The sequence below is a fragment of the Pelodiscus sinensis genome, chromosome 7, assembly GCF_049634645.1.
Source record: "Pelodiscus sinensis isolate JC-2024 chromosome 7, ASM4963464v1, whole genome shotgun sequence".
Taxonomy (NCBI): Eukaryota; Metazoa; Chordata; order Testudines; family Trionychidae; genus Pelodiscus; species Pelodiscus sinensis.
Window position 1 is genome coordinate 53,442,368 of NC_134717.1, and position 24,141 is coordinate 53,466,508.

Sequence of the window (24,141 nt, forward strand, 5' to 3'; positions counted from 1 at the left end):
GCTTAATTCATGTATAATTCTGAAGTGTTAAGAAAAAAAGAAAAAATAAAATCATAGAACTCTAGAATTAGAAGGGAACTTAAGAAGTCATCAAGTCCAGTCCCCTGCATTCACAGCAGTACCAAGCAACACCTAGATCATTCCTGACAGATTTTTGCCTAAACTGCTCTTAAGTATCTCCAGTGATGGAGATTTCACAGTCTCCCTAGGCAGTATTGACCTCCCTGATAGGAAGATTTTTCTAATGTCCTACCTAAACCTCCCTTGTTGCCATTTAAGCTCATTTTCTCTTGTCCTATTATCAGAGGTCAATGAGAATAATTTGGCTCCCTCATGCTCCTTGTAACACCCTTTTAGATGCATAAAAACAGTTTTCATATTGCCTATCAGTCTTTTCTTTTCCAGACTAAACAAACCCAAATCATTCAATCTTCTCTTATAGGTCATGTTTTTAAACCTTTACTCCTTTTTGTTGCTCTTCTCTAGACTTCCAGTATAATATCTCCATATCTTTCCTTAAATGTGGTGCTCAGAACTGGACCCAATACTTCAGTTGATGCCAAATCAGTGCAAAGTAGAGCAGAAGAATTACTTCCGTTAGAAGGCTCCTGTGCTGTACGCTAAGGTGGCACTCAGATCTTAAAATAATACAGGTACAAAGGGTGAATGCAGAGGCTATAAAGTAAAATTTGGAGAGCTAAACAAACTTTGTGCAGAGGGTGAAGAATGGAAGAGAGCCAAAACGGAAGGGATGCGGAGTGTGTCCTGGGATGTAGGAGAAAGAAAGAGAGCTTAGAGCATGGGAAAGGAAGAGAGAACATTGGGAATATGTGAGAGATAGGAAGAGGCGAGAGACTTTTGGTGGGGGAGAGAAAACAGATGGGAATAAAACCAGCTTGGAAGGAGAATGAGAACCAAAGGGATATGGTGAAGAGAGAGCAAACAGCATGAATGGAAGAATGTGATTAAGATTTTTGGCTAGGGGGTAAATGCGGAAAATAGTTTCAACATATGTGATTTTGTGGCAAGCTGTAGGAGACACAGAGGTTCAGAGTGTGAGAGAGTTTTCATTGTGGGACCAGGTGTGCAGGAGATGGACAGAGGACAGAGATGGAACAGGGAACATGAAAGAGAGAAATTGAAAAACCGTTATAATTTTGGCTGTGCTGTTGATCTGCAGCCCTAAACAAGTCATTTTAAGCTTCATTCTGTGAGATGCTAAGTGCCCCCTGCTGAGATTACGGCAAATCTGTTATCCCAGCACAGGAATCCACATTTTTTTTTAAGTAGATAATAGCTCACATATCAACTGCATATTTTCCTTCCTGGTTAGTACTGCTTTCCCATGCCTACAGCCAAATGAAATAAAATACCAAGAATCTGAAGTGCCTTCCAGAATCTGAGAGTGACACGTGGAGAATTCTTTCAGAAGTCTTAAAAGAGCAACATTCCAATATGGAAATTTCAGAACCCAAACCACCAAAAAAGAAAATCAACCTTTTGTTTGACATCTGATTCACATGATGAAAATGAGCATACATTGGTCTGAATTGCTTTGGTTTTTTATTTGACCAGAATCCATCGTTAGTATGGATTCATGTCCTCTGGAATGTTGATTGAAAAATATGGATCTTCACCATATATGGAACATAAGAACTGCAATGCTAGCTACAACAGTGCAGTGTGAATTACCATTCTCACTTTCAGATGACATTGTAAATAATAAGTGGACAGCAAATATAAACACACTTGTTTGAGCAATTGGCTGAAGAAGAAGTAGAAATGAGTGGACTTGTAGGCTCTAAAATTGTACGTGGTTTTATTTTTGAAAGCAGATTTTTTTGTACATAATTCTACATTTGTATATTCACCTTTCATGTAAAAGAGATTTCACCACAGTATTCATGTGAAATTTTAAAAATACCATTTCTTTTGTTTTTACAATGCAAATATTTGTAATAAAAATAAAATAAACACTGTACACTTTATATTCTCTCTTGTAATTGAAATCAATCATAGAATAATAGGGTTGGAAGAGACCTCAGGAGGTCATCAAGTCCAACTCCTTGCTAAAAGCAGGACCAATCCTAACTAAGTCATTCAAGCCAGGGCTTTGTCAAGCTGGGACCACCTCTCTAGGTAACCCATCCCTGTACTTCACCACCCTTCTAGTGAAATAGATTTTCCTAATATCCAACCTAGACCTCCCCCACTTCAACTTGAGCTCCTCGTTCCGCCATTTATCACTACTAAGAACAGCCACTCTCCATCCTCTTTCAGACCTCCTTTCAGGTAGTTAAAGGCTGATATCAAATGTTCTTTCTCATTCTTCTCTTCTGTAAACTAAGCAAGCCCAAATCCCTTAGCCTCTCCTCATAGGTCGTGTGCTCCAGCCCTCTAATCATTTTTGTTGCCCTCCGCTGAACCTTCTCTAATGCATCCTCATCCTTTCTAATAATGTGGGGCCCACAACTGGGCACAATACTCCAGAAGTGGCCTCACAAGTGCTGAATAAAGGGGAATAATCACTTCCCTCGATCTACTGGCAATGCTCCTCCTAATGCACTCCAATATGTTGTTACCCTTCTTGGCTACAGGCGCACACTGTTGAGCCATATCCATCTTCTCATCCACTGTAATCTCCACGTCCTTTTCTGATGAACTGCTGCTTAGCCAATTGGTTCCCAGCCTGTAGCAGTGCATAGGATTCTTCTATCCCAAGTTCATGACTCTGCACTTGTCCTTGTGGAACCTTATCAGATTTCCTTTTGGAAATCAATATACTTGAAAACATTAAAAACCCCAAAATATTTAAATAAATGATATTCTATTTTTAACAGTGTTATTAATTGTGATTAATTTTTAATCTCTTGACATTCCTAGTAATTATTTAACCAGGTTGGTGATCTGGGCATGTTAAAGATTCAAATAGTCCTTTAGCCCAGGTCTGATAAAAAGTCATAGAGAGGAAGTATCATGACAGGAGAAAGAGAGGAATGGAGCTAGCTGAGCTCAGACAGGGCACATCTACACAGCAGGACTAACTCCAAAATAAGCTACTCAATTTGAGCTATGTCAATTGTGTAGCTTAAGTCAAAATAGCTCATTTTGGCTTTTGCCGTGGTATATACAGCAGGAAGTCCGAGAGAGAGCACTCTTCCTCCAACTTCCCTTACTCCTTGTAAAATGAGGGTTGCAGGAGGCAGAGTAAGAAGTCCTCCAGCTCGACATTATTTTGACATTGTCAGAATAATGGCTTGCTGTGTAGACATGGAATGTGTTATTTTGGATTAATGTCAGTTATTCCGAAATAACGCTGCTGTGTAGATGAACCCTCACTGATATTAGAGACTTCTGTTTCCCTCAGGACCTAAGGAGAGTGCCAAACACACTGGCTACGTCTACACTGGCCCCTTCTTCGGAAGGGGCATGCTAATTTTGAAAGTGGGAATAGGGAAGTCCGCGGGGGATTTAAATATCCCCCGCGGGATTTAAATAAACATGTCTGCCGCTTCTTTTCCGGCTTCGAGAAAAGCCGGAAAAAAGCGTCTAGACTGGCCCGATCCTCCGGAATAAAGCCCTATTCCGGAGGATCTCCTATTCCTACCTCGTCCACGATCTCCGCAGTAGGCACAGGAAAGTGGCCGTCTTGGGCAGGATAGCTGCCAGCCTGGCCACCCAGGAGCAGGTTTGCAAGAGAATCAAGGGGGTCCACTGAGACCCCCGACTCTGAGCCCTGAACTTACAATGGCCGTACTGGGTCAGACCAAAGGGCCAGCTAGCCCAGTAGTCTGTCTGCCGACAGCGGCCAGCCCTAGGGACCCTGGAGGTGATGGACCGAAGACAGTGACCAAGCCATTTGTCTCGTGCCATCCCTCTCCAGCCTTCCACAAACCTTGGGCAGGGACACCACTCCTACCCCCTGGCTAATACCACTCCATGGACCCAACCTCCATGACTTGATCTCACTTCCCTTTAAACTCTGTTCTAGTTGTAGCCTTCACAGCCTCCTGCAGCAAGGAGTTCCACAGGTTGACTCTTTGCTTTGTGAAGAACAACTTTCTGTGACTAGTTTGAAGCCTGCTACCCATTCCTTTCCTTTGGTGTCCTCTAGTCCTTCTTTATGGGAACTAATGAAGAACTTTTCTGTATGCACCCTCTCCACCCAACTCCTGCTTTTAGAGACCTCTAACCTGTCCCCCCTCCGTCTCCTCTTTTCTAAGCTGAAAAGTCCCAGTCTCTTTAGCCTCTCTTCATATAGGACCTGTTCCCAACCCCTGATCATTTTAGTTGCCCTCCCCTCTCCCAGCCTCTCTCTTCCCCTCTCCCACCTCCTTTTCCCAGTCTCCCCCAGTTTTGTTCAATAAAGACAGATTCCATTTTGGAAGACACGTTATCTTTATTTTGTACATCAAGAAGAGGGGCTAGGGAAGGGTAAGTGGAAGGAGGTGAGGGAGGAATGGGGTACGAGCCCCCGATGGGGAGGACTGGGCTGGCTCTGCGGGCTTCTGGGGGTGGAAGCTCTCCTGCAGCCCCCCAATTGGCCCCTCTTCCCAGATTGCAGCCTGCGGCAAGTGCAGCCGGGCTGATGGCCGAGTGCTGTGATGTGCCCAGTGTGGGTACTCCGGGCACTCCAAGCCAGGACTGCTTTGCAAGCAGGGCACCCCTGAGAACTATCTGTCCGGGGTGGGGGTCGGGACCCTTTAAGCACAGCCCTTGGCTAGCCTGAGACAGCATCTCCATGCTCTAAGTCCTCCTCTGATGCCCTGCCGGCACTGCTTCCGGCCATCCTTAACCCCGCTTCAGGGTCCACTTAATGTGGACGCGCTAGTTCGAATTAGCAAAATGCTAATTCGAACTAGTTTTTAGTTCTAGATACGTTAGTTCGAATTAGCTTAGTTCGAATTAACTAATTCGAACTAAGTTAGTTCGAATTAGTGCTATAGTGTAGACATACCCCTACATCCCTACTTTGGTGGAGGGAAACTGATGGAGTCTGCTAAGTTTCTGTGGGCAAGAAGACAAACGTGAAGCCTTGCCTGTGTCACAGTATAGTTTGTGTGCTTGAAAATATATGTCTTGCATTGACAGAATGTGAGTGTACTTGTGTACAGAGGAAGGATCTGGATTTTGCCTTTTTCATAGAAACCATATGGAGGAATTTATAAAACACTACACTTGTTGCAAACAGAAACGTTTAGAATTACAAAAAGCATTCTATAAGAAAATCTAGAGTGTCTGTAAACATTTTCTATGATATTAACAATAGGATGGTGAATAAGAATGGCTCTGCCATGGCTCTCCCACATTACAAGCACACAGTGAAATTCCTCTAGCTACTATTCCAAATTAAATTTATCTTGGCTTTTAGGTGTCAAGAAGATATGGATTCCAAAACAAGTTAGTACTTTTCTGTGTGAAGTATTGGTGGTGAATATAGGATGTCAAAATATTAATAACAAAACATTAAACTGAAAAAAACCAAAACACAACTTACAGCTCCCAGGCACAGCACATAAAAATTCCAACAAAAAAACTCTTGTGTTCTCCTTCTCAACTAACTAATTTTCATAGAAAGTATCCCAGATGTCCTGTGTTTTGTATGTTTAAATTCTTCTCCCAAATACATTAAATCCTTGAGTTATTGTAATATGTTCTGGTCTGTCACTCAAAACCACAACTCTCCTAGGCACATGATTTATCATCCCATTTGCTACAGGTGCATAGGTCTATCTGAACAAAGTTCATTGAATGGCTGAGGCCTTTCCAGGTAACTACATGCATATTGAATGATGTAATATCATTTCCTAAGAAGAGAGGAACGTTGCTTTTTGTCACAATAATGTAAATATCATGTTACTTATATCTTGTTCCGTTATAACAGCCAGGTGTGTAGAGTATTAATTTTCTGAATAAAATACTAAACAATTAACTAATGAAATATGATCGTTATCTTGTCATTTGCAGGAAGTCCAGCACAATTGCCAGCTTCATAGGATCTCATTTTGTGCCGATGATAAAACTGACAAGAGGATATTTACCTTCATATGCAAAGACTCTGAGTCAAATAAACACCTGTGCTATGTATTTGACAGTGAAAAGTGTGTAAGTATGTCAGATGTTTTACTATGATTTGTAAGTCTCAAATGGCCTGTTTTGAAATTAATACTAGGAAGAGGATAAAACTAGAAGTTGGGTAGCCCCTTTTGGAGTATCCGATTGATGTTTTGTTTCTTGTCAAGATGTTACCTCTAACATTGTACTTGTGTTTATTACAGATCTGAATTAAGCATTTTGTTAATCCTTTTTCTTTTTTGAGGCAAATCTTCCTGATTCCCAGCCTCATTAGCTGGGCCAAGTGCCAGGCTGATACGTAAGATGTGAAGAAGAGCTGTTTCCCTCCAGGCTCTGGAATATTTGCATAACTGCCATGTGGAGGTTACTGCAGCACAATACATGAAATAGCCACATGAACTGTTGTGCATTACACACACACATATCCTTATGGGATTTGCACAGTAGACATCCTTCCCTCTGTTGAGTCACCATTGTGCTGATACATAACCAGAGGAATCATTTCACTCACCACTGAAATGCAGTCATTTCTGGGTGCAACATGGCAACTGTTCAACAATGCACAGCTACCTTCAAATATAGTTTAGGACGGGAAGTTAAGTGTCCAGCTGAAACAGTAGGAATTTACATAGGCAGGAAATAATTGCCTAATGGAATTTACATAGGGCACTGGCATTAATGCATCTATTCTGATGGAAAATGACAAGGAATTTTCAGTATTCACAATTGCTCAGGACTTCTGTTTCATGCCTGTAAAAATAGCTCATTGACAAAAAATATAGCTTAAGATGCAGTTATATATAACCTTTTCTCTTACTGCTTATAGAAAGTGTTTGGTGATCTTATCTGTGATAGTACAGTACCAATAACAATGTGTATACTCATTGTGTACATTTCTTTTAACTTCTATCTTCTTGTCTGTCTTTCCTTCTCTCACACATTTTAGGGTATGGCTACACAGCAGGGCTATTTCGGGATACCAGAAATATCCCAGGATAGCTACCTCACATCTTTTGAATGCGCCCCCTATTTCGAGATAGGTCTCGAAATAACATATGCGCTATTTCAGCATCCCTGTAGCCCTCATTCCATGAAGGTTAAGGGATGACTTGAAATACCACGTTATTTCAAACTTTGACAATGTGTAGACATGCTAAATTTTGGAATATGCTATTTCAAAATTCAGTCGAAATAAGATACGCAATTTGCATAGCTCAAATTGCATATCTTATTTCAAGTTTAGGGTGCTGTGTAGATGCACCTTTAGAGGAGGGCAGCAATAAACACAGATTGCATCTCGAGCTCAGGTATATTTCCCCTTCCAGTAATCTCTTTGTGCTAGCACTTTCCAGAGATTGTAATGTGGGCAGTTGTGCCTAGTGATTGGTATGGGAGTCAGTGGCCAGGGAAAGGCATGCAGGCTTAGAGCAGGGGCCAGATCACTGTCTGAAGTGAACTGTTGGAGCTGAGGGTCAGAACCATAGTAGGGTAAGGAAGAAGAAAGGCTAAGACCACCATTCAGGTCAAAAACAGCACTGAAACAAAGTGGGAGCAAGGTTGGGAACAAATAGGCACATGAGTTATCGAACTGCGGCCAAATATTTTGAGCAGCTTATGAACTCCTGCTGCTGAGCTAAAAAGGAGGATTTCTGATTCTTCCCAGTTAAGTAGTAGCCCAGGGTGGGGAACTTTTTTGGGTTGGGGGCTGCTGACCCACAGAAAAGTCAGTTGGACAGTGAACAGCGGAGGCTGGAGTGCCAGCACAGGCTCCCTAAGGGTACGTCTACACTACAGAGCTAATTCGAACTAAATTAGTTCAAATTGGTTAATTTGAACTAAGCTAATTCGAACTAACGCATCTAGAACTAAAAACTAGTTCGAGTTAGCGTTTTGCTAATTCGAACTAGCGCGTCCACACTGATTGGACGCTGGGGGGCATTTAAGGGCGGCTGAAACCGGTTCTGGCAGGGCATCAGGTCAGTAGTTGCTTTGTGTGGCTGCTGTCTGAGGCTATCTGAGGCTCGTGCTTAAAGTGACCCACCTGGACAGCCGGTTCTCAGCTTTTCCTGCTTGCTTGCCAACCTCGCCGAGGGACAGCAAAGCGTTGGTCTCTGTGCCCATCTGTGTCGGTGCTTCCCTTCGGAGACGCCACCGCAGGTGGCAACATGGAGCCAGAGCTCGCCCTGCACCTTCTGGTGCACTTTCTGGACTTGCTGCTGCAAGCCTGCCACCAATGGCTCGAGGCTGTCTGGCACCACCTGGTGCACGTCAGCCCCCTGCCTCTCCACCTGGCCGCCCTGGGGGCCGTGGAGGAGCCGCAGCGGCACCCCGGCACCGGCGTGCCCCGCTGCATCTGGCGTCTGGACACCAGCAGCGACTGGTGGGACCGCATCGTCCTGGAGCGCTGGGAAGACTGACAGTGGACCCAGAACTTCAGGATGAGGAGGGACACCTTCCTGGAGCTCTGCGAGAGGCTCGCCCCTGCCCTGCGCAGAAGGAACACTCGCATGAGGCCCGCCATCCCCCTCCAGAAGCGGGTGGCCATTGCCCTCTGGAAGCTCTCCACGCCGGACAGCTACCGATCCGTCGGGAACCAGTTCGGCGTGGGGAGAACCACCGTCGGAGCGGTGCTCATGCAGGTATGGCACTCGTCAGCCACTGTGCCGGGAGGGAGGGGGGCTGCGAGGAGGGGATGGGCCGCCCCAGGTATAAAGGGGGGCGGGAGGAGGCGAAAGCACCCCGCACCAGCGCGGTCGGTCTGTCCCGGCCGTACTACGCACCGCCAGGGGGGTTGCTTCCGGGAGTGTGAGCGAAAGGGGGAGGCTTTCCTGCCAGCCTGGATGGCTGAGGCTGACCGCATGGCTGGACACTACGGTCAGCCCCGCACCGCCGCCATCTGGGAAGCCCAGCGGGGGGCCGTCCGGATCCAGGAAGCCCTGCGGGAGAGCTTCCTGGTGGAAGAGGAGGACTGACCTCTCCCTGCATGCCCCACTGGGGCCTTCTTCCACCCTACCCCTCTTCCCCTTTCCCTTCCCTTCCTACTGTCAAATAAAGACACCTGTTTTTCAAACAAAAATGTCTTTTTATTTCACATAACTGGGGTGGGGGGAGGGAGGAAGAAGGGTGGGAGAGGGAAGGGGGAATCCTGGGACGAGGGAGCAGGAAGGGGAGGGAAGGGAGGAAGGGAAAGGAAAGCTCAGGGGTTGTGGAGGGTGGGGCAGGAGGGACGGGGGGTGTGGAGGAAGCAGGAGCGGGAGCAGGAGAGGGAGCTGGGGGAGCAGGGAGAGCTGGGGGAGCAGAGGGAGCAGGAGGGGAAGCAGGGAGAGCAGGAGCAGGAGGAATTGGGAAGCGGTCCAGCAGGCTCTGGAGGTGGCCTCGCAGGGCACAGCCCTGCTCCTCCAGGGCCTCCAAACTCCTCCAGCGCAGCCTCAGGTCCTCCTGGACCCAGTGGTCCTGGAGATGGAGCTGTTGCTACAGGAACTGGAGGTGCCGCCTCTGGTACTCCTCTTGGTTCCTGGCTCTCCTGCTGGCCCGGGCGCGGGCAGCTGCTGCAGGCGGGGTGGTGTGCCCTGCAGTCCCAGGTGCTGCGGCTGTGGTGCAACAAGACCAGTGGTCAATTACCCCAGGGGCCCAGGTGTGTGAAACCCAGCTCCCCTCTGCAAGGCCAGGGCCCCTGCAGGATCCCAAGCTGCTGCTCCGTGGTGGGCAAGGCCCAGGCGCATGGTCCCTGGGCTCCCTCTTGCCCTAGCCCCCCGTACACATAAGGGGAGCATGATGGTATTCACAGGTGGACGCCTCCCCGGCCTTGGACGACACAGGCGAGCGGCTCTGTGGGGTGCCTCGGGGGTCTCAGGTCCTGGGCAAGCTTCCGGCAGGCTCCTGGCTCTCGGAGCCCTCCTCCTCCTCCTCCTCCTCGGTCTCTTGCAGCGGTCCCTCTGCCCCAGGGTCTGTCACGTCCTGGGGGGCAGGGACAGCATGAGCGCCCAGGAGGTGGTCCAGGGCGTGAAAGTGGGGGCATGCCTCCGGGTCGGCCCCTGGCAGGCAGGCCCGGGAGTAGGACTGCCGCAGGTCCTTGATTTTGCAGCGCACCTGCTCCCGGCTGCGCTGGTGGCCCCTGGTGGCCAGGCTGGCAGCCATGCGGCCGTAGATTGCCGCGTTCCTGTGGCTAGTGCGGAGATCGTGGACATTGGAGGCTTCCCCCCAAACCTCAATGAGGTCCATGATCTCCGCACTAGACCACGCGGGCGCCCGCCTCTTGCGGCCTCGGGCAGGCTCCTGGGAGCCGCCAGGCTGGTCCCGGGAAGGGGGGGAGGGCTGGGTGGCATCGGGTGGGTGGCTCATGGGTGTCAGGTGCAGGGTGTGCTGGCTGGGTGCTGGCAGCCTTGCAACTGGCACAAACTGTGTAGCCAGCCCGTGGCCCTTTAAGGGCTCCGGGGCCGGGAGGGGGGCATACAAGTTTGCCTGGTGTTGGCCAGAGTGGCCAACAGGGAAACCTGGGGAGGGCTAGCCTCCCACTAGTTCGATTAAGGGTCTACAGAGCCCTTAATTCGAACTAGCTAGTTCGAACTAGGCTTAATCCTCGTAAAATGAGGTTTTCCTAGTTCGAACTAAGCGCTCCGTTAGTTTGAATTAAGTTCGAACTAACGGAGCACTAGTGTAGCACCTATGAAAGTTAGTTCGAACTAACATTCGTTAGTTCGAACTAACTTTGTAGTGTAGACATACCCTAATGCTGGTGGGAAGGAGCCCTGAGCACCAGAGAGTTGGATCCAGGCAAGCCGGGGACCATATCTGGCCCCTGGGCCTTACGTTATCCACCCTGGTTTAGCCAATAAGGCTACTTCCTATAGGCTAACTGTTCTTGCTAGGTTGCCCAGAGACTAGCTGTTCTGCAGGGCCTAATACCTGAAGGTACGTCTACACTGCATCCCTAATTCGCTCCATTAACATGATCTCGCCGGCGCGCTCGTCAAAAAATGAGGAGTAACATTAGTTCGGACTAAGGGCTTTCGTCCGAACTAACGCGTCCCGGCGTGCACTTCCTGGTTCGAATCAGCTGTGATTCGAACTAGCGCGCCGGCGAGATCATGTTAATGGAGCGCGGGATATTTAAATCCCCGCTTCATTAACTACTTCGGTTGTCTCCATTTGCATCCCTAGTTCGAACTAGAGATGCAGTGTAGACGTACCCTGACAGATGCCCCCACTTGAGCCCAGTTTCTCCAAGTACTTCTGATAGCACTCTCACGAAAGGTCCATAAAGTGCACGTTCTCCTCCCCCTTTCCAAGTCTACTACTTTGAACTGTGGACTTCCCAGTCTACCAGGTACTGAATTCTTCCCTTGCTGAAAGTCGAGGATTCAGTGGACTAAGTACACTTCTCTGAGAACTGGTATGAGTTGGAGCAGTTTGGCAATGGATTCTAGGTTTGGGGCTTTAAAAGTGTAAGTGTGGGTCTTTGAGGCCTTGAAGGGTTTATCCATTCTATAATCTTGAAGAAGCCCCAACACTGGTAATCTAGTTTAGCAGATGGGTAGTTCAGTTTAAGGTTCTGGGCATGACCAAATATTCATAGTAGCCAGATCCAGTACAGAAGGTGGTCTTCTGTTCATCTCCTTCCCAGATTCTCACTCAGTTATAAGCGCCGTAGAGTTATAACTCTATGAAGAAGTTGGTAGAGTGGAATCTTTCAAACATCTCATTTTAAGAGGTGGTACTAGCTTCAGAGTGTAATTTTGTTCAGTGCTCAGTAGTCCACACATGGATGGAGGAAGCCATCTTTCACTACCCAAAGTTCAGGGTTTCTGCTGAGGACTTGGGGGTAATTGAACACTTGCTTCACGTTTTACTAAAGAAATCTCCAAAAAGCCTCTAGTTCAAGTCCAGAGATGGAAAAAATTCATCAGATGGGAACCTGTGCTCTCAGCTAGAAGTACAGTAAAACCTGTGTTATCCGGTATGCTGGGGGATTAGGCTGTTCCGGTTATCTAAAAATGCCGGTTATCTGAGAGTCCCATCAACCTAGGAAAAACCAATAGACAATAATAATAAAACTCGTGTTTTTAATATTGGTCGTTTTGTAGTGTGAAGCAATTGGTCTGACATTTGCATTAAAGATGATTAGTACTTCTTAAGTAAAAAATTGTTAAGCCAATCATGGTAAACCAAGCCAGGCCTGTGCGCCTGAAGATGTGACAGTATTGTGGCTGGGGGCAATGCTTGTTAACAAAGTTTTCTGGTTAACAAAGTGCCAGATAACAAAGGTTTCACTGTAGTTAGTTGTAGCTATGTAGATGTCAGTCAGTTGTAGCTATGAGGGGATAGTAGGGTATTGGCTTTCTTTTTACTGAACACATCAACATAATTCTTCTACTTAGCAGGAATATGTGGAGCTTCTGGGTATGGTCATGGTGATTGCTGAGATCACCTTTGCATTCTTTCTTCATATCTTTGAATTCTTTGGAGCACCAAGTAAGCCACAAATGGTTTCTGGTCTCCAGTTAGCTCTCTGGAAATATGATTGTTGGAATATAAGGGATCAAATTGAAGGAACAGAATCTGGACACCGTATGTGAAGCAAGCAGGAGAGTTTATTACACACAGCGCTGGTGGAATGTCATGTCGCTTGTTAGGGCTCAGTGAACACTGCCAGACCATAGATTACAATTAATTATATAGGATGCTTAATGGGCAGATCAAAGTGATGGGGGGTTAAGATCCTAGACCCCTAGATAGGTGCTAATTGTGAGGCAAAATAAGAGCAATAATATAAAGTTACACAGTGTTTCCAGTAAACAAATATTAAAGCAGACATCAATTATCAATTATGTGTTAAGTGGTAATATGTCTGTCAGCTTCAAAAAAGGTGTCTCTGCATGGATGTGGTCCATCTGGATATTAAAGCAGAGACATTAGGCGTACTTAACAATGGCACATTTGTTCCTAGCACCATTGAATGTGTCTTGTCCTGTCTCCCATCCTGGGCTAGGTGTGGGAGGGTAACCATCATGTACTGTGTTTGTGTGCCAGTCCCAGACTCCAAATTTAGAATAGGGGTTCTTAACAGAATATCATAGCCTGCCTCAGAAATGTTTATCCTACAAAAGCATACCATGACTGACTGTGAACAAGTGCTTGACTATCCTCAAGATACCAGTGGACAAGAACAGACAAGCATAGGCAGGGACTGCTGGGGCAAAGGAAAAGATGTCAACCCAGCTCTATGGCCATAGGTCAGGACCTGATTGACTTGCATGGGTTCAAGCAATAGAGAAAAGACTAGTGACGGGTAAGTGGCCAGGAGCCATCTTTCTTTCTAAGTAGGATTCACTAATTTGGATGACTGTGTTGAGATGGCAATTCCATATGTGCTAGTTCATCTTTAATATTGCTATTTAAGCTGAGCCAGAAATGACAACACTGAGCCACGTCATTCTCCTAGGTGTCTCTTACCAAGCATCAAAACTCTGCTGCATATTTAGCAACTGACGAGCATCCCTGCTGCAAATCCTGACATGTAGCTTCAGCTGTATTCCTATGATTTGTGTCACTGAAAATCGCAGCCATAATGTAAATAAAGTCCTGAAATTGTCCCAAAAGTGTGCTTGATTTTTCCAGCAACAGAGGTGCCCAAGCTATCCCAGGTAAGCAGGCTAATAAGCAGTCCTATTTGAGCTTGGTCAGTGGGGTATGACTATGAGAACAGCAGAAATAGAATCATAGGCCTGTAAGAGACCTCAGGAAGAGAGCAAATCCACCCCCCTGGTATAAGCAAGACTATTTGTTCTGTCATCTGTAACTATTGAGAACAGCCTCACTCTGTCCTTTTGGAAGTCCCGCCCCTTTCAGGTAGTTGAAGACTGCTAACTGTCCCCCTCACTCTTCTCTTCTGAAGACTGAATAAGCCCCAATCCTTCAGCCTCTCTTCATAAGTCATGTGCTCCAGCCCTCTAATCATTTGCCCTCCACTGGACCTTCTCCAATGAATCCTCATCCTTTCTATAATTGGGGCCCCAGAATTGGGCACAATACTTCAGAAGTGGCCTCACCAATGCTGAATAAAGGGGAATAATCACTTTCGTCGATCTGCTGGCAATGCTCCTCCTAATGCAACTCAATAAGCTGTTACCCTTCTTGGCTACAAGCGCACACTGTTGAGTCATATCCATCTTCTCATCCACTGTAATCTCCAGGTCCTTTTCTACTGAACTGCTGCTTAGCCATTTGGTTCCCAGCCTGTAGCAGTGCATAGGGTTCTTCTGTCCCAAGTGCATGACTGCACTTGTCCTTGTGGAACCTCATCAGATTTTCTTTTGGAAATCAATATACAGGCAGTCCCTGAGTTACGCGGATCCGACTTACGTCGGATACGCAGTTACGAAGGGGGCTTTTCTCACCCCGGAGGACTGGAGCGGCGGGACGCCCAGATGCACGGCTTTGCTCCCTGTCTCCCTGGTCTCCTTGGAGCACGCCCGCAGCGGGACAGCCCAGGCGCGCCTAGGCTGTCCCGCTGCGTGTGTGCTCCGCGGCTTTGCTCCCCGTCTTTCTGGTCTGCATGGAGCAAAGCCATGGAGCAAAGACGGAGCAAAGCTGTGGAGGACACGAGCGGTCCCGCCACCCGCGTCTCCCTGGTCTGCTGGGGGGGTGCAGCTAGTGCCCCCCCTCCCTCACCAGCAGACCAGGCTTTTCTTGCCTACGCCTGGGGTAGGCAAACCAACCCGGCAGCACCCCAGCTGCTCTGCCCCAGGCATCCCCAAGTCAGCCGCTGCTGAAACTGACCAGGGGCTGACTACAGGAAACCCGAGGCAGAGTTGATCAGTTTCAGCAGCAGCTGACTTGGGGACGCCTGGGTTTCTTAAGTTGAATCCATATGTAAGTCAGAACTGGCATCCAGATTCAGCCTCTGTTGAAACTGATCAGTTTCAGCAACGGCTGACGCCTGTTCTGACTTACATACAGATTCAACTTAAGAACAAACCTACAGTCCCTATCTTGTACATAACCCAGGGACTGCCTGTATTAGAAAACTTTAAATAAACAAACAAACAAACAAATAAATAAATAAATAATATTCTATTTTTAACAGTGAGATTAATTGTGATTAATTTTTAATCGCTTGACATTCCTAGTAATTATTTAACCAGGCTGGTGATCTGGGTGTGTTAAACATTCAAGTAGCCCTTTAGCCCAGGTCTGATAAAGAGTAATAGGGTATGTCTACATTAGCCCCCTACTTCGAACTACGGAGGATAATGTAGGCGTTCGAAGTTTAACAGTTACATCCGTGAGGTGTAACAGTTAACTTGAGCTAAGGACTTAGTTCAAGTTAATGTTTGACTACCGCGTGTAGCCATGGGCAGTTAGTTCGGACTAGCGTGATTTAAAAATGGCGCTTGGGCGGGATGATGCAAATAAAGCCACGGATATTTAAATCCCGGGCTTCATTTGCAACTTCAAATGCCTACATTAGCCTCCCTAGTTCGAACTAGGGGGCTAGTGTAGATATACCCAAAGAGAGGAAGTATCAAGACCAGAGAAAGAGAGGAATGGAGCTTGTTGAGCTCAGTCAGGGCACACCTACACAGCAGGGCTAACTCCAAAATAAGGTACTTAACTTGAGATATGTCAATTGTGCACTGTATATACTGCAGGAAGTCCGAGAGAGAGCACTCTTCCTCCAACTTCCCTTACTCCTCGTAAAATTAGGGTTGTAGGAGGCAGAGTAAGAAGTCCTCCAGCTCAACATTATTTTAACATTGTCAGAATAATGGCTTTCTGTGTAGACGTGGAATATGTTATTTTGGAATAATGTCAGTTATTCCAAAATGGCACTGGTGTGTAGATGTACCCACACTGATCTTAGGCTGTGTCCAGACTCAGGGGTTTTTTTCGAAAAAAGTAGCCTTTTTTCGAAAAAACCTCACCTGCATCTAGACTGCAGCCGCGTTCTTTCGAAATTAAATTGAAAGAACGTGGCTTTTCTTTCGACGGCGGTAAACCTAATTTCATGAGGAAGAATGCCTTTTTTCAAAAGTGCTCTTTCGAAAAAAGGCATTCTTGAATGCAAACAGGAGTTTTTCGAAAGAGAGCATCCAGACTGCCTGGGTGCTCTCTTTCGAAAAAGTGGCTTGCTTTTTCGACAGTTCCGCTTGCAGTCTAGTCGCTCTTTTTCGAAAGAGGCTTTTTTGAAAGTATCTTTCGAAAAAGCCTCTTTTGAAAGAGGCTTGCAGTCTAGACATAGCCTTAGAGAAAGGAGAAGTCTATTTCCCTTAGAACCTAAAGAGAGGGCTTCAGTCCCTGCTTGCCCTGGGTTCCCCGCTGTGCCTCTCTCTTTGAAATGTGTGAAGAGGTGCAGCTTCTGGAACCAGGCGTCAGCTGGGACAGCTGATTACTAGCTCACGCCTAGTCCCCTGATGTGCCTCTGCCTCCCCTGTCCTCCCATGAAGATGGTGCTGGGGCGGAATGAGCTTTTAAACTGGTTCCTCCCCTCCCCCCCCAAGCACCAGCTCCTCCTCCCCTTCCTGCCCTAGCAGCACTGGCTCCTCTTGCCGCAGAGGCAGCAAGAGGGGGGGAAGTGACTAGTTGAGTAGTGAGTCGACTACCCGATAAGCATATTCTTATTGAGTAGTCAACTACTCAACTAATTGCTTACATCCCTAGTTTGGTGAAGGGAAACTGATGGAATCTGCTAAGTTTCTGTGGGCAAGAAGATAGACGTGAAACCCTGCCTCTGTCACAGTATAATTTGTGTGCTTGAAAATATGTCTTGCATTGACAGAATGTGTGTGTACTTGTGTACAGAGGAAGGATCTGGATTTTGTCCTTTTCATAGAAACCATATGGAGGAATTCATAAAACACTACATTTGTTGCAAACAGAAACATTTAGAATTACTAAAGGCATTCTATAAGAAAATTTAGAGTGTCTGTAAACATTTTCTATGATATTAATAATGCACTCCAATATGCTTAGCCAGGGCTTGACAAATAATGCAATCTACTCACCTGTGGCAACCCGGAAGAGCCGGGTTTGGGCGATCTGTGCCTGCGCAGATCACCAGACAGTGCAGCTGGCAAGCGGCATTTGCCGCGGTTCAGCGAGCCCTGCTATTAGCCTTCTTAGGTACAAGGGCACATTGTTGAGACATATCCAGGTTCTCATACACTGTAATGCCCAGGCCCTCTTCTACAGAACTGCTGCTTAGCCAGTTGGTCCCCACCCTGAAGCAGTGCTTGGAATTCTTACATCCTAAGTGCACAGCTCTGCACTTCTTGTTATTGAACCTCATCAGATTTCTTTTGGCCCAATCCTCTTAATTTGTCTACGTATGCCAACACAGATTTAGAGACCCATGGAATGTGAGGATTGTCATTGAACTTGTCAGGCAGAGGGAGTTTGGACTTGTGAAGAGCAGGGGTTGGAACTGAAAGCCTGCAAAGTCTATCTTCAAAGGCTGCATTCATCTCCATCCCAGAGGTATTGGCCTTTTGTAGGATCCATGCTAATCGTATCCGCTATAGTTCCCTTAATGTTTTTCCTTTCTCTTCAGTGGAAAAAAAAACCCCCAATAGTCTAGTCCAAATGAAATAAATCCAGTTCTCTACAGCGGTTGTAAAAAAAAAAAAATCTGTTTTCCAACAAATCCACCACATATATGCCACAGTTATTTCCTGTTCCAAGTACAAGGAGAAAAGTGAGCAAATGCTGGCAATTTAATGGTGACTACTGGAATTAACTTAATTTTCTAAAACGTTTACAATTAAATAAGTGTTGTGCATGGGGCGGGGCACACTAAAAAACTAGCCAAAGTGAAATATTTCCTGTGTAAAAGCAATCAAAACATTATGTATGGAGTTCTTAAATATAAAGAGAAACACTGTTTTGGTTTGGCACTGGTGGTCTTCAGGACTTAAGCAGTGATATACAATCTGTAGTTATATTGACATTATGGAAACTGATACCATAGTTTTATAATACAGACTTTTGAAATCTAACTTTACAAACAAAAAGTGGTAATTGATAATTCAGTAAAATTCACAAAAGAAAGTTACAGCCAGCAACTACTTTCAAGTGATAAAGATGTTATGTTCTAAAATGCATGAAAAACAGACATAAGCACATTGTTTATAGATATTAAAGTAGCATAATGCACATTACAGCATAGATAATTGCATTGAGTGTACATCAGTTTCCCCTGTAGTTTTATTTGCATCGGTTATTCTCAGTTATCCTCCTGGTTGCCATGTTTCTTTTCAGAGCTGACTTCATTTCATTGATGGGTGAAGCAATACTTAGGTATACTGTACATTATGTAATATACTTTGTGGTCCTCTGAAATGAAAAAATACTGTATAAGATACTCTTGATGTGCTAATTCCAATATTTTACTTGTATAAAGGCTGAAGAGATAACTTTAACAATTGGTCAAGCATTTGACCTGGCTTACAGAAAATTTCTGGAATCTGGAGGAAAAGATGTTGAAACAAGAAAACAGATTGCAGGGTTACAGAAAAAAGTAAGTCATACATATTTGTTGCTTCTTTGGATGAAAATTATATATTACTGTAATTTTTTTACAAATTTCTGTGAAGTAAGCTGGACCATAAAGTGCAATACTATTATTACATTATCCTATATTAAGAGACTAAGGACACACTAAAAAAAGAGGGTAGTAACTGATAAAATAATATACAATGTGCATCTTTCCACCATCCTGCAAACTCACAGGATCTAAGACATTTATTACATTCTCAAATACAATGAAGCATTTGGGTCAGTTACTAAACAGCTTTTTGGTAATTAGTTTATATACTGTGAAGAAGAGCAGATCTTAAATAAAGAAATAAAAATGTTATTTGTGATATATAACTTAAATTAGATATGCCATAGGATGAGTCTCTCAATAATTGTTGCAATAACATTTGTTTTGTAGATTCAAGAACTAGAAACTGAAAATATAGAACTGAAAAATAAGGTGCAAGATTTGGAGAATCAGTTAAGAATAAATCAAATACATACATCTCCAGTAAGTACATGGATACAACTATGTTTTCTAGCTAAGATTGATATAACTTTAATTATTTTAACACCGTGTATGTGTTCTGATAACAAATACAGCATGCACACTATTTCTGATTATTAAGATTAATCTCGATAATCTTATATTTAAGTAACAGTAAGATTGTGACAAACCAACAACAGTACAAAAATTAAGTTATTCAGTAAACTCCTTAACTCAGCTTCTTGTGCCCAGATGTTGCTGCATATATGCAAACAGTACTCATTTTTCTCAGACACACAAGCAGACTACCTAATTATGGAAAACAACATCCTCTTTCAGTGTGTCAATCTTGCGTTTCGTAACTTGGGTTTTCTTAACAACGTCTGTCACAAACATATCGTTACTTACATCTATTGTTTTGTCTATAACTTACTACTACTTGTTTTAACAGGATTTTTATGTTCTTCTGAAATTCCCTCATAGGCCAAGACCCATTATTATCTTTCATGCAAACAATACTTAAAAGATTGGTGTATTAGTTATAATTGTATGTGGACAAGGATCCTTTATCCATGCAAATATTTTTACTTCTTCAAAATCTCCTGATGTACATTTTTACCGAATTCTGAAGTGTCAGATTTTGATATCTAGTTTGTGAACTATTAAAAATGTATGTTGTTTAGCAGACTGACCCTAATGGCTCTGAAGCAGTTATAGTTTATTTTATCCGAATGTATTCACATAGCTGTAAAAAAACAGTTGATGTGCATAGTATAAATTCTTGAGGAATGTATCTAGTTTTTAATTAAATATCTTTGGTGAAATGCTGGTAGTAGTGAAGTCATTGGGGACTGAATACATCCTCTGAAGTCTATATTTTTGGCCAAGCAGAAATATAATTTGCTAATTTTTAATTTTTAATTTTTAATTCAGAGTATTTTTTTGAATTACAGAAATATCCAAACATTTTACAGTACACTTTTGTTAATTTTTACAATTGTTTAAATTAAAATTTGGGTCTACCATGTATTTGGAAAAAGTTTCAATTTTTTTCACCTTCTTCCTGGCCTGAAACACGACTATGCATGGCATCAGCCTTAATTGTTTACATGTTAATCCACAAAGCCCCCCACAATCTGTGTATTATGACAGTGATAAATTATCAGTATTATCCCAACACTGAAATGAAGTTCCGTGGAAGTCTGTCTACATAATGTCATGAAGGGTATTAATAACAAGTAACTGGAATGTATATGATAGTAAATTGTATGTATGAAAGTCTTTCTTTCATAGGTTCTTATATAGATCCCTCACTGAAAACTGTAAATTATTTGTGATTTCTGACTTACTGTACATTCAATCAAAAGTACTAACCCCTCAGACCAAATCCTCTGCCTTTATTCAGAAATTTTTCCTTAATAAAAACTGTAAGAATTGACCTGTCATTGGTAGACCAAAATCATTCAATCTGTCTAATACCAAAGCTTGCTTTTATAGTAACCCTGTGATAGGTACAAGAATAGCAAAATACAGTCTGTTCCTCTTCAGCTTTTTGGTCCAGGAGCCATGTGTTCATTATCTGTGTATCCAGTGTTTATCACAACAGGGCCTCTTGATGCTAAAACAATACAAATAACATGTGGGATTGTAAATTGCAATTGTAGAATGGCCAAATTATGTGCTTTGCTGATTGGTTATTATTATCATTGGCATTGTGATGGCAATGTGTATGTGCTTTCTGTGTATTATTTCAATGTGACTTCTGGCATACGGTTCTGAGAACAGAATTTAACCTTTAGGACAGCTGTTATGTTGTGTGGTGGAATTCCTGTGAGGAAATCTGCACTACAATCTTAAAAGTACTAATTTAAAACAATTTAACATTGTTTTCTTGCTAGTGAATATAAGATATATGATGTTAATCATGTTTATATTTCATACTCATAAATTACAAGAATAACACGTTTCATTCTTATATTTTCAAAAAAATATTTCCAAAATATTGAATTTACAATATAAGAATATTTCTGTTTGTTATTTCTTTAGAACAAATGTTTAAAAAGCAAGAATTACCGTACAGAAATTCTGTGCATTCTAATAATTAGAATTACAGTAAGAACTATTGAGCATCATAAATATTAATATATACATTAATTTTTCCAGCCGACACTCTTTTATAATCAAATAGAGGTAACAATGAATCTGCAGCTAATCAGAAGTAAAAAAGAAATACACCCAGAAAAACCTCTCATTCTCATATCTTACCCCATAACATACCTTTATCCTTCTCCTAAAGCCCTGTTAAACAAACAACTTTTGCAGCATGCTCAAACGGTCATTTGACTAGGCCAAAGTTGCTTGTACTACTTCTCTAATAAAAGGAGCAGGTACATTGAAGAGATAGTTATGGAATGAGAAAACATTGTGAAATATAATAGACAATTAATGTTTTACATAAACTGTCATTTATATAAATTTCAGTTATAGAAAATATCTGTAAAGATAGTGTGATCCCAGGGTCTGCCAAACCTCCATTCACGTTGTCCCAGATGCACACTGGATTCAGTGCATGTGTTTAATAAGGCTGAACATGTATTAAATTATCTGGGAACACCCAGCAATAAATTATACAGCACTTGTCAGCATTCTTTCTTTAATCATTTCCACCTATTAGGGAGGGCTTCCTCTTCTGAATCTGCTCTCATCCCATTTCTGAGACCTCTGCACTCTCCATCATGAGGTTTAAGAGGGTCTGGAAAAAGGGGGCTGTCTCCCCACTGTGCTAGACATTGAGTCCCAACTCCCTTTTCCAGCCTCCTTAGGAATGAGTACCTACACTGAACTCCTGCATAATTTGCGACATGTTAAACTAAATTCCTTAGCTCACTCAATAGGTCTGTGAACTGGTGCCAGGCAGGTGAAATAATCTTCCACTGCTATGCCAGTAGGATGATGAGGGAAAAATTCCTTCCCAGCTGCAAAAGAAAAAAAGGCAACAGACAGTGTTCACAGTAGATTATAACGTAATTGGTCCTATTCTGATCTCATGGGTGGGAGAGAGGGGGCCACTGGTTCATGAAGAGAGTGGGTTGAATCTGGGTGACACAGATATCAATATCCTTCCCCTCAGCTGGCATGGCTGGTGGTTCAGTGTCTCCACCTGAACTAGTCACTTCTGGTTCCCCCTTGGCTCAATGAGCTACAGTTTCATTTCTTCTTGCTTGCTAGATAAAGTCTCACAGCATTCAGTTGTGATGAGTGCATAAGAAGAGGAACTAAGAAAATTGCATGCTGTAGACTGATATGTATTTAAGGCTAAATTATGCTTAGTCAAACAAGGATATCAAAATTAGTATGTTTTACAAAAGCAACAGTAGAATGAATGTACCTTTTCTTATATTCTCTAAATATTCCCGGGAAGAAAAGTGATGTTACTAAAAATAGTAATAAAATGTAATTGTAGGATTTTGCTAAACTTACTTTAATGCACTTTTTTCACAAGAAACATTTTTAGATTCAGAGACCTAATCAATGGGAAATCTTCCTTTTTACTTTTGTTTTTGTTTTTGTTTTTGTTTTTAATGTATGATATTTCTTGTGTTACTTGTTAATTGGCAGAGACATTTTTCCAATTTGATGAAAATTTAACTTTCTGGGCAAAATATTTTTAGAACCTTTCTCAAACAACGGTTGCTGCTCAATAGCCAGCTAACTCGCTTCCAAAGTCAGTGTAAAACGCAGCTTCTTTTTGTTAATTCTGCCCATTCCCTATTGAGATTTTTGCAGTGAACTTCATAAGGACATAGTCTTATGAGAAGGCACCACAGAAGAATTAGTATATTTAGTCAGAAAAATGTAAATCTAGTTTTGTTTATTCACATTTAATCTAGAAGCTGGATTACTGTGTTTTCTATGCTATAAATAAAGTATGGTAGACAATATGTTCTTGATACATATTATTAGGCATTTCCTAGTATGACTCAATAACACAAAGAGTTTGTTCAGAGGTACTGATTTTCATAGAAATTTACAGTGTGCATCGCAACTATTCCTCTGGTGTCATAATGTGAAATTATATTTAAATTTTAAAGTATAAATTAAATTGAATCCATTAAGAATGTGCAAGAAATATCGTTAAGAAAAGCCCTACATCAATACTTCAAACATCAGATTGTCAACTGTTTCATTTAAAAAAAGGAAGAAACTAGCAAGCATGGTGTACTAGTGCTCTCTCTGATAATATTTTTAATACAGATGCCTGTATTACTACATGACTTTTAAGTGGGCATACAAATTTATGGTGCGTGTTTCTTTCTTATTTTTTGAAGTATTTTAAAAAATCTTTTAAAAAGATGCCAGTATTGTACTAGGTTTCAAATAATTAGCTCTATTCGTATTTTACATCATTTAAATCATTTAGTTATACATATATATTCATAATATAGTATATATACATTTTATCCTGTTATGATTTTGTACAGGGATCTCCCATTTAAGTTAGAGGTTTTTTACGTATTAAAGGATGATAGAATTGAGATCAAATGCTCCATCTGCCGTTGTGTAGTGCTTTAATGCCACATGTGCTATTATTGGATTGAGTCTAGCCTCAAAGTGTCAGGAGCAGAGCTTTGCTCTCCTTCTTGGTCAGCCCGCAACTGAGCTTGGTCTCCTCATTTTTAGGCCCTCTTGCCACATCTGAAACTGGCTGCAGGTGCTGGCATTGTCCCATCCAAACTTATTTATTATCCATAACTACAAACTATTAAATTAACAAAACTTTAACAAAAATATCCTTTAACAATTCTGCATCTTTATATTCAATATCGTAGATCAATATGTATCCACGTGCCTATTTTTATTTGATCAGGGAATTACGGAAAACATTATGTCCTTTTTATATCAACAATTCTTATCTTCTTTAAACATGGTTTTCAGAGGCCTTTTACTCCAAGTCTAACATTGTTTGTAAATCATTACCAAAAATAAAATCCAGTTAGTAATTTTCCCTGTGTTGCATTTTGAGAGATATCTCAATTTTGGAGCCTAATAATCATTGCTCCCTAACA

General features: G+C 43.0%; 1 protein-coding gene across 15 annotated transcripts in view; it reads left to right on the forward strand.

Moving 5' to 3' along the window:
• Positions 1 to 24,141, forward strand: part of GULP1 (GULP PTB domain containing engulfment adaptor 1) — a 369,257-nt gene that overhangs the window by 276,087 nt on the left and 69,029 nt on the right. For all 15 annotated transcript variants that reach the window (XM_075933787.1, XM_075933780.1, XM_075933782.1 and 12 more), the window contains 3 exons: positions 5,968 to 6,105; positions 18,473 to 18,589; positions 19,007 to 19,099. In XM_075933787.1, the coding sequence (XP_075789902.1) occupies positions 5,968 to 6,105; positions 18,473 to 18,589; positions 19,007 to 19,099 (348 nt within the window). The remainder of the gene's footprint in view (positions 1 to 5,967; positions 6,106 to 18,472; positions 18,590 to 19,006; positions 19,100 to 24,141) is intronic.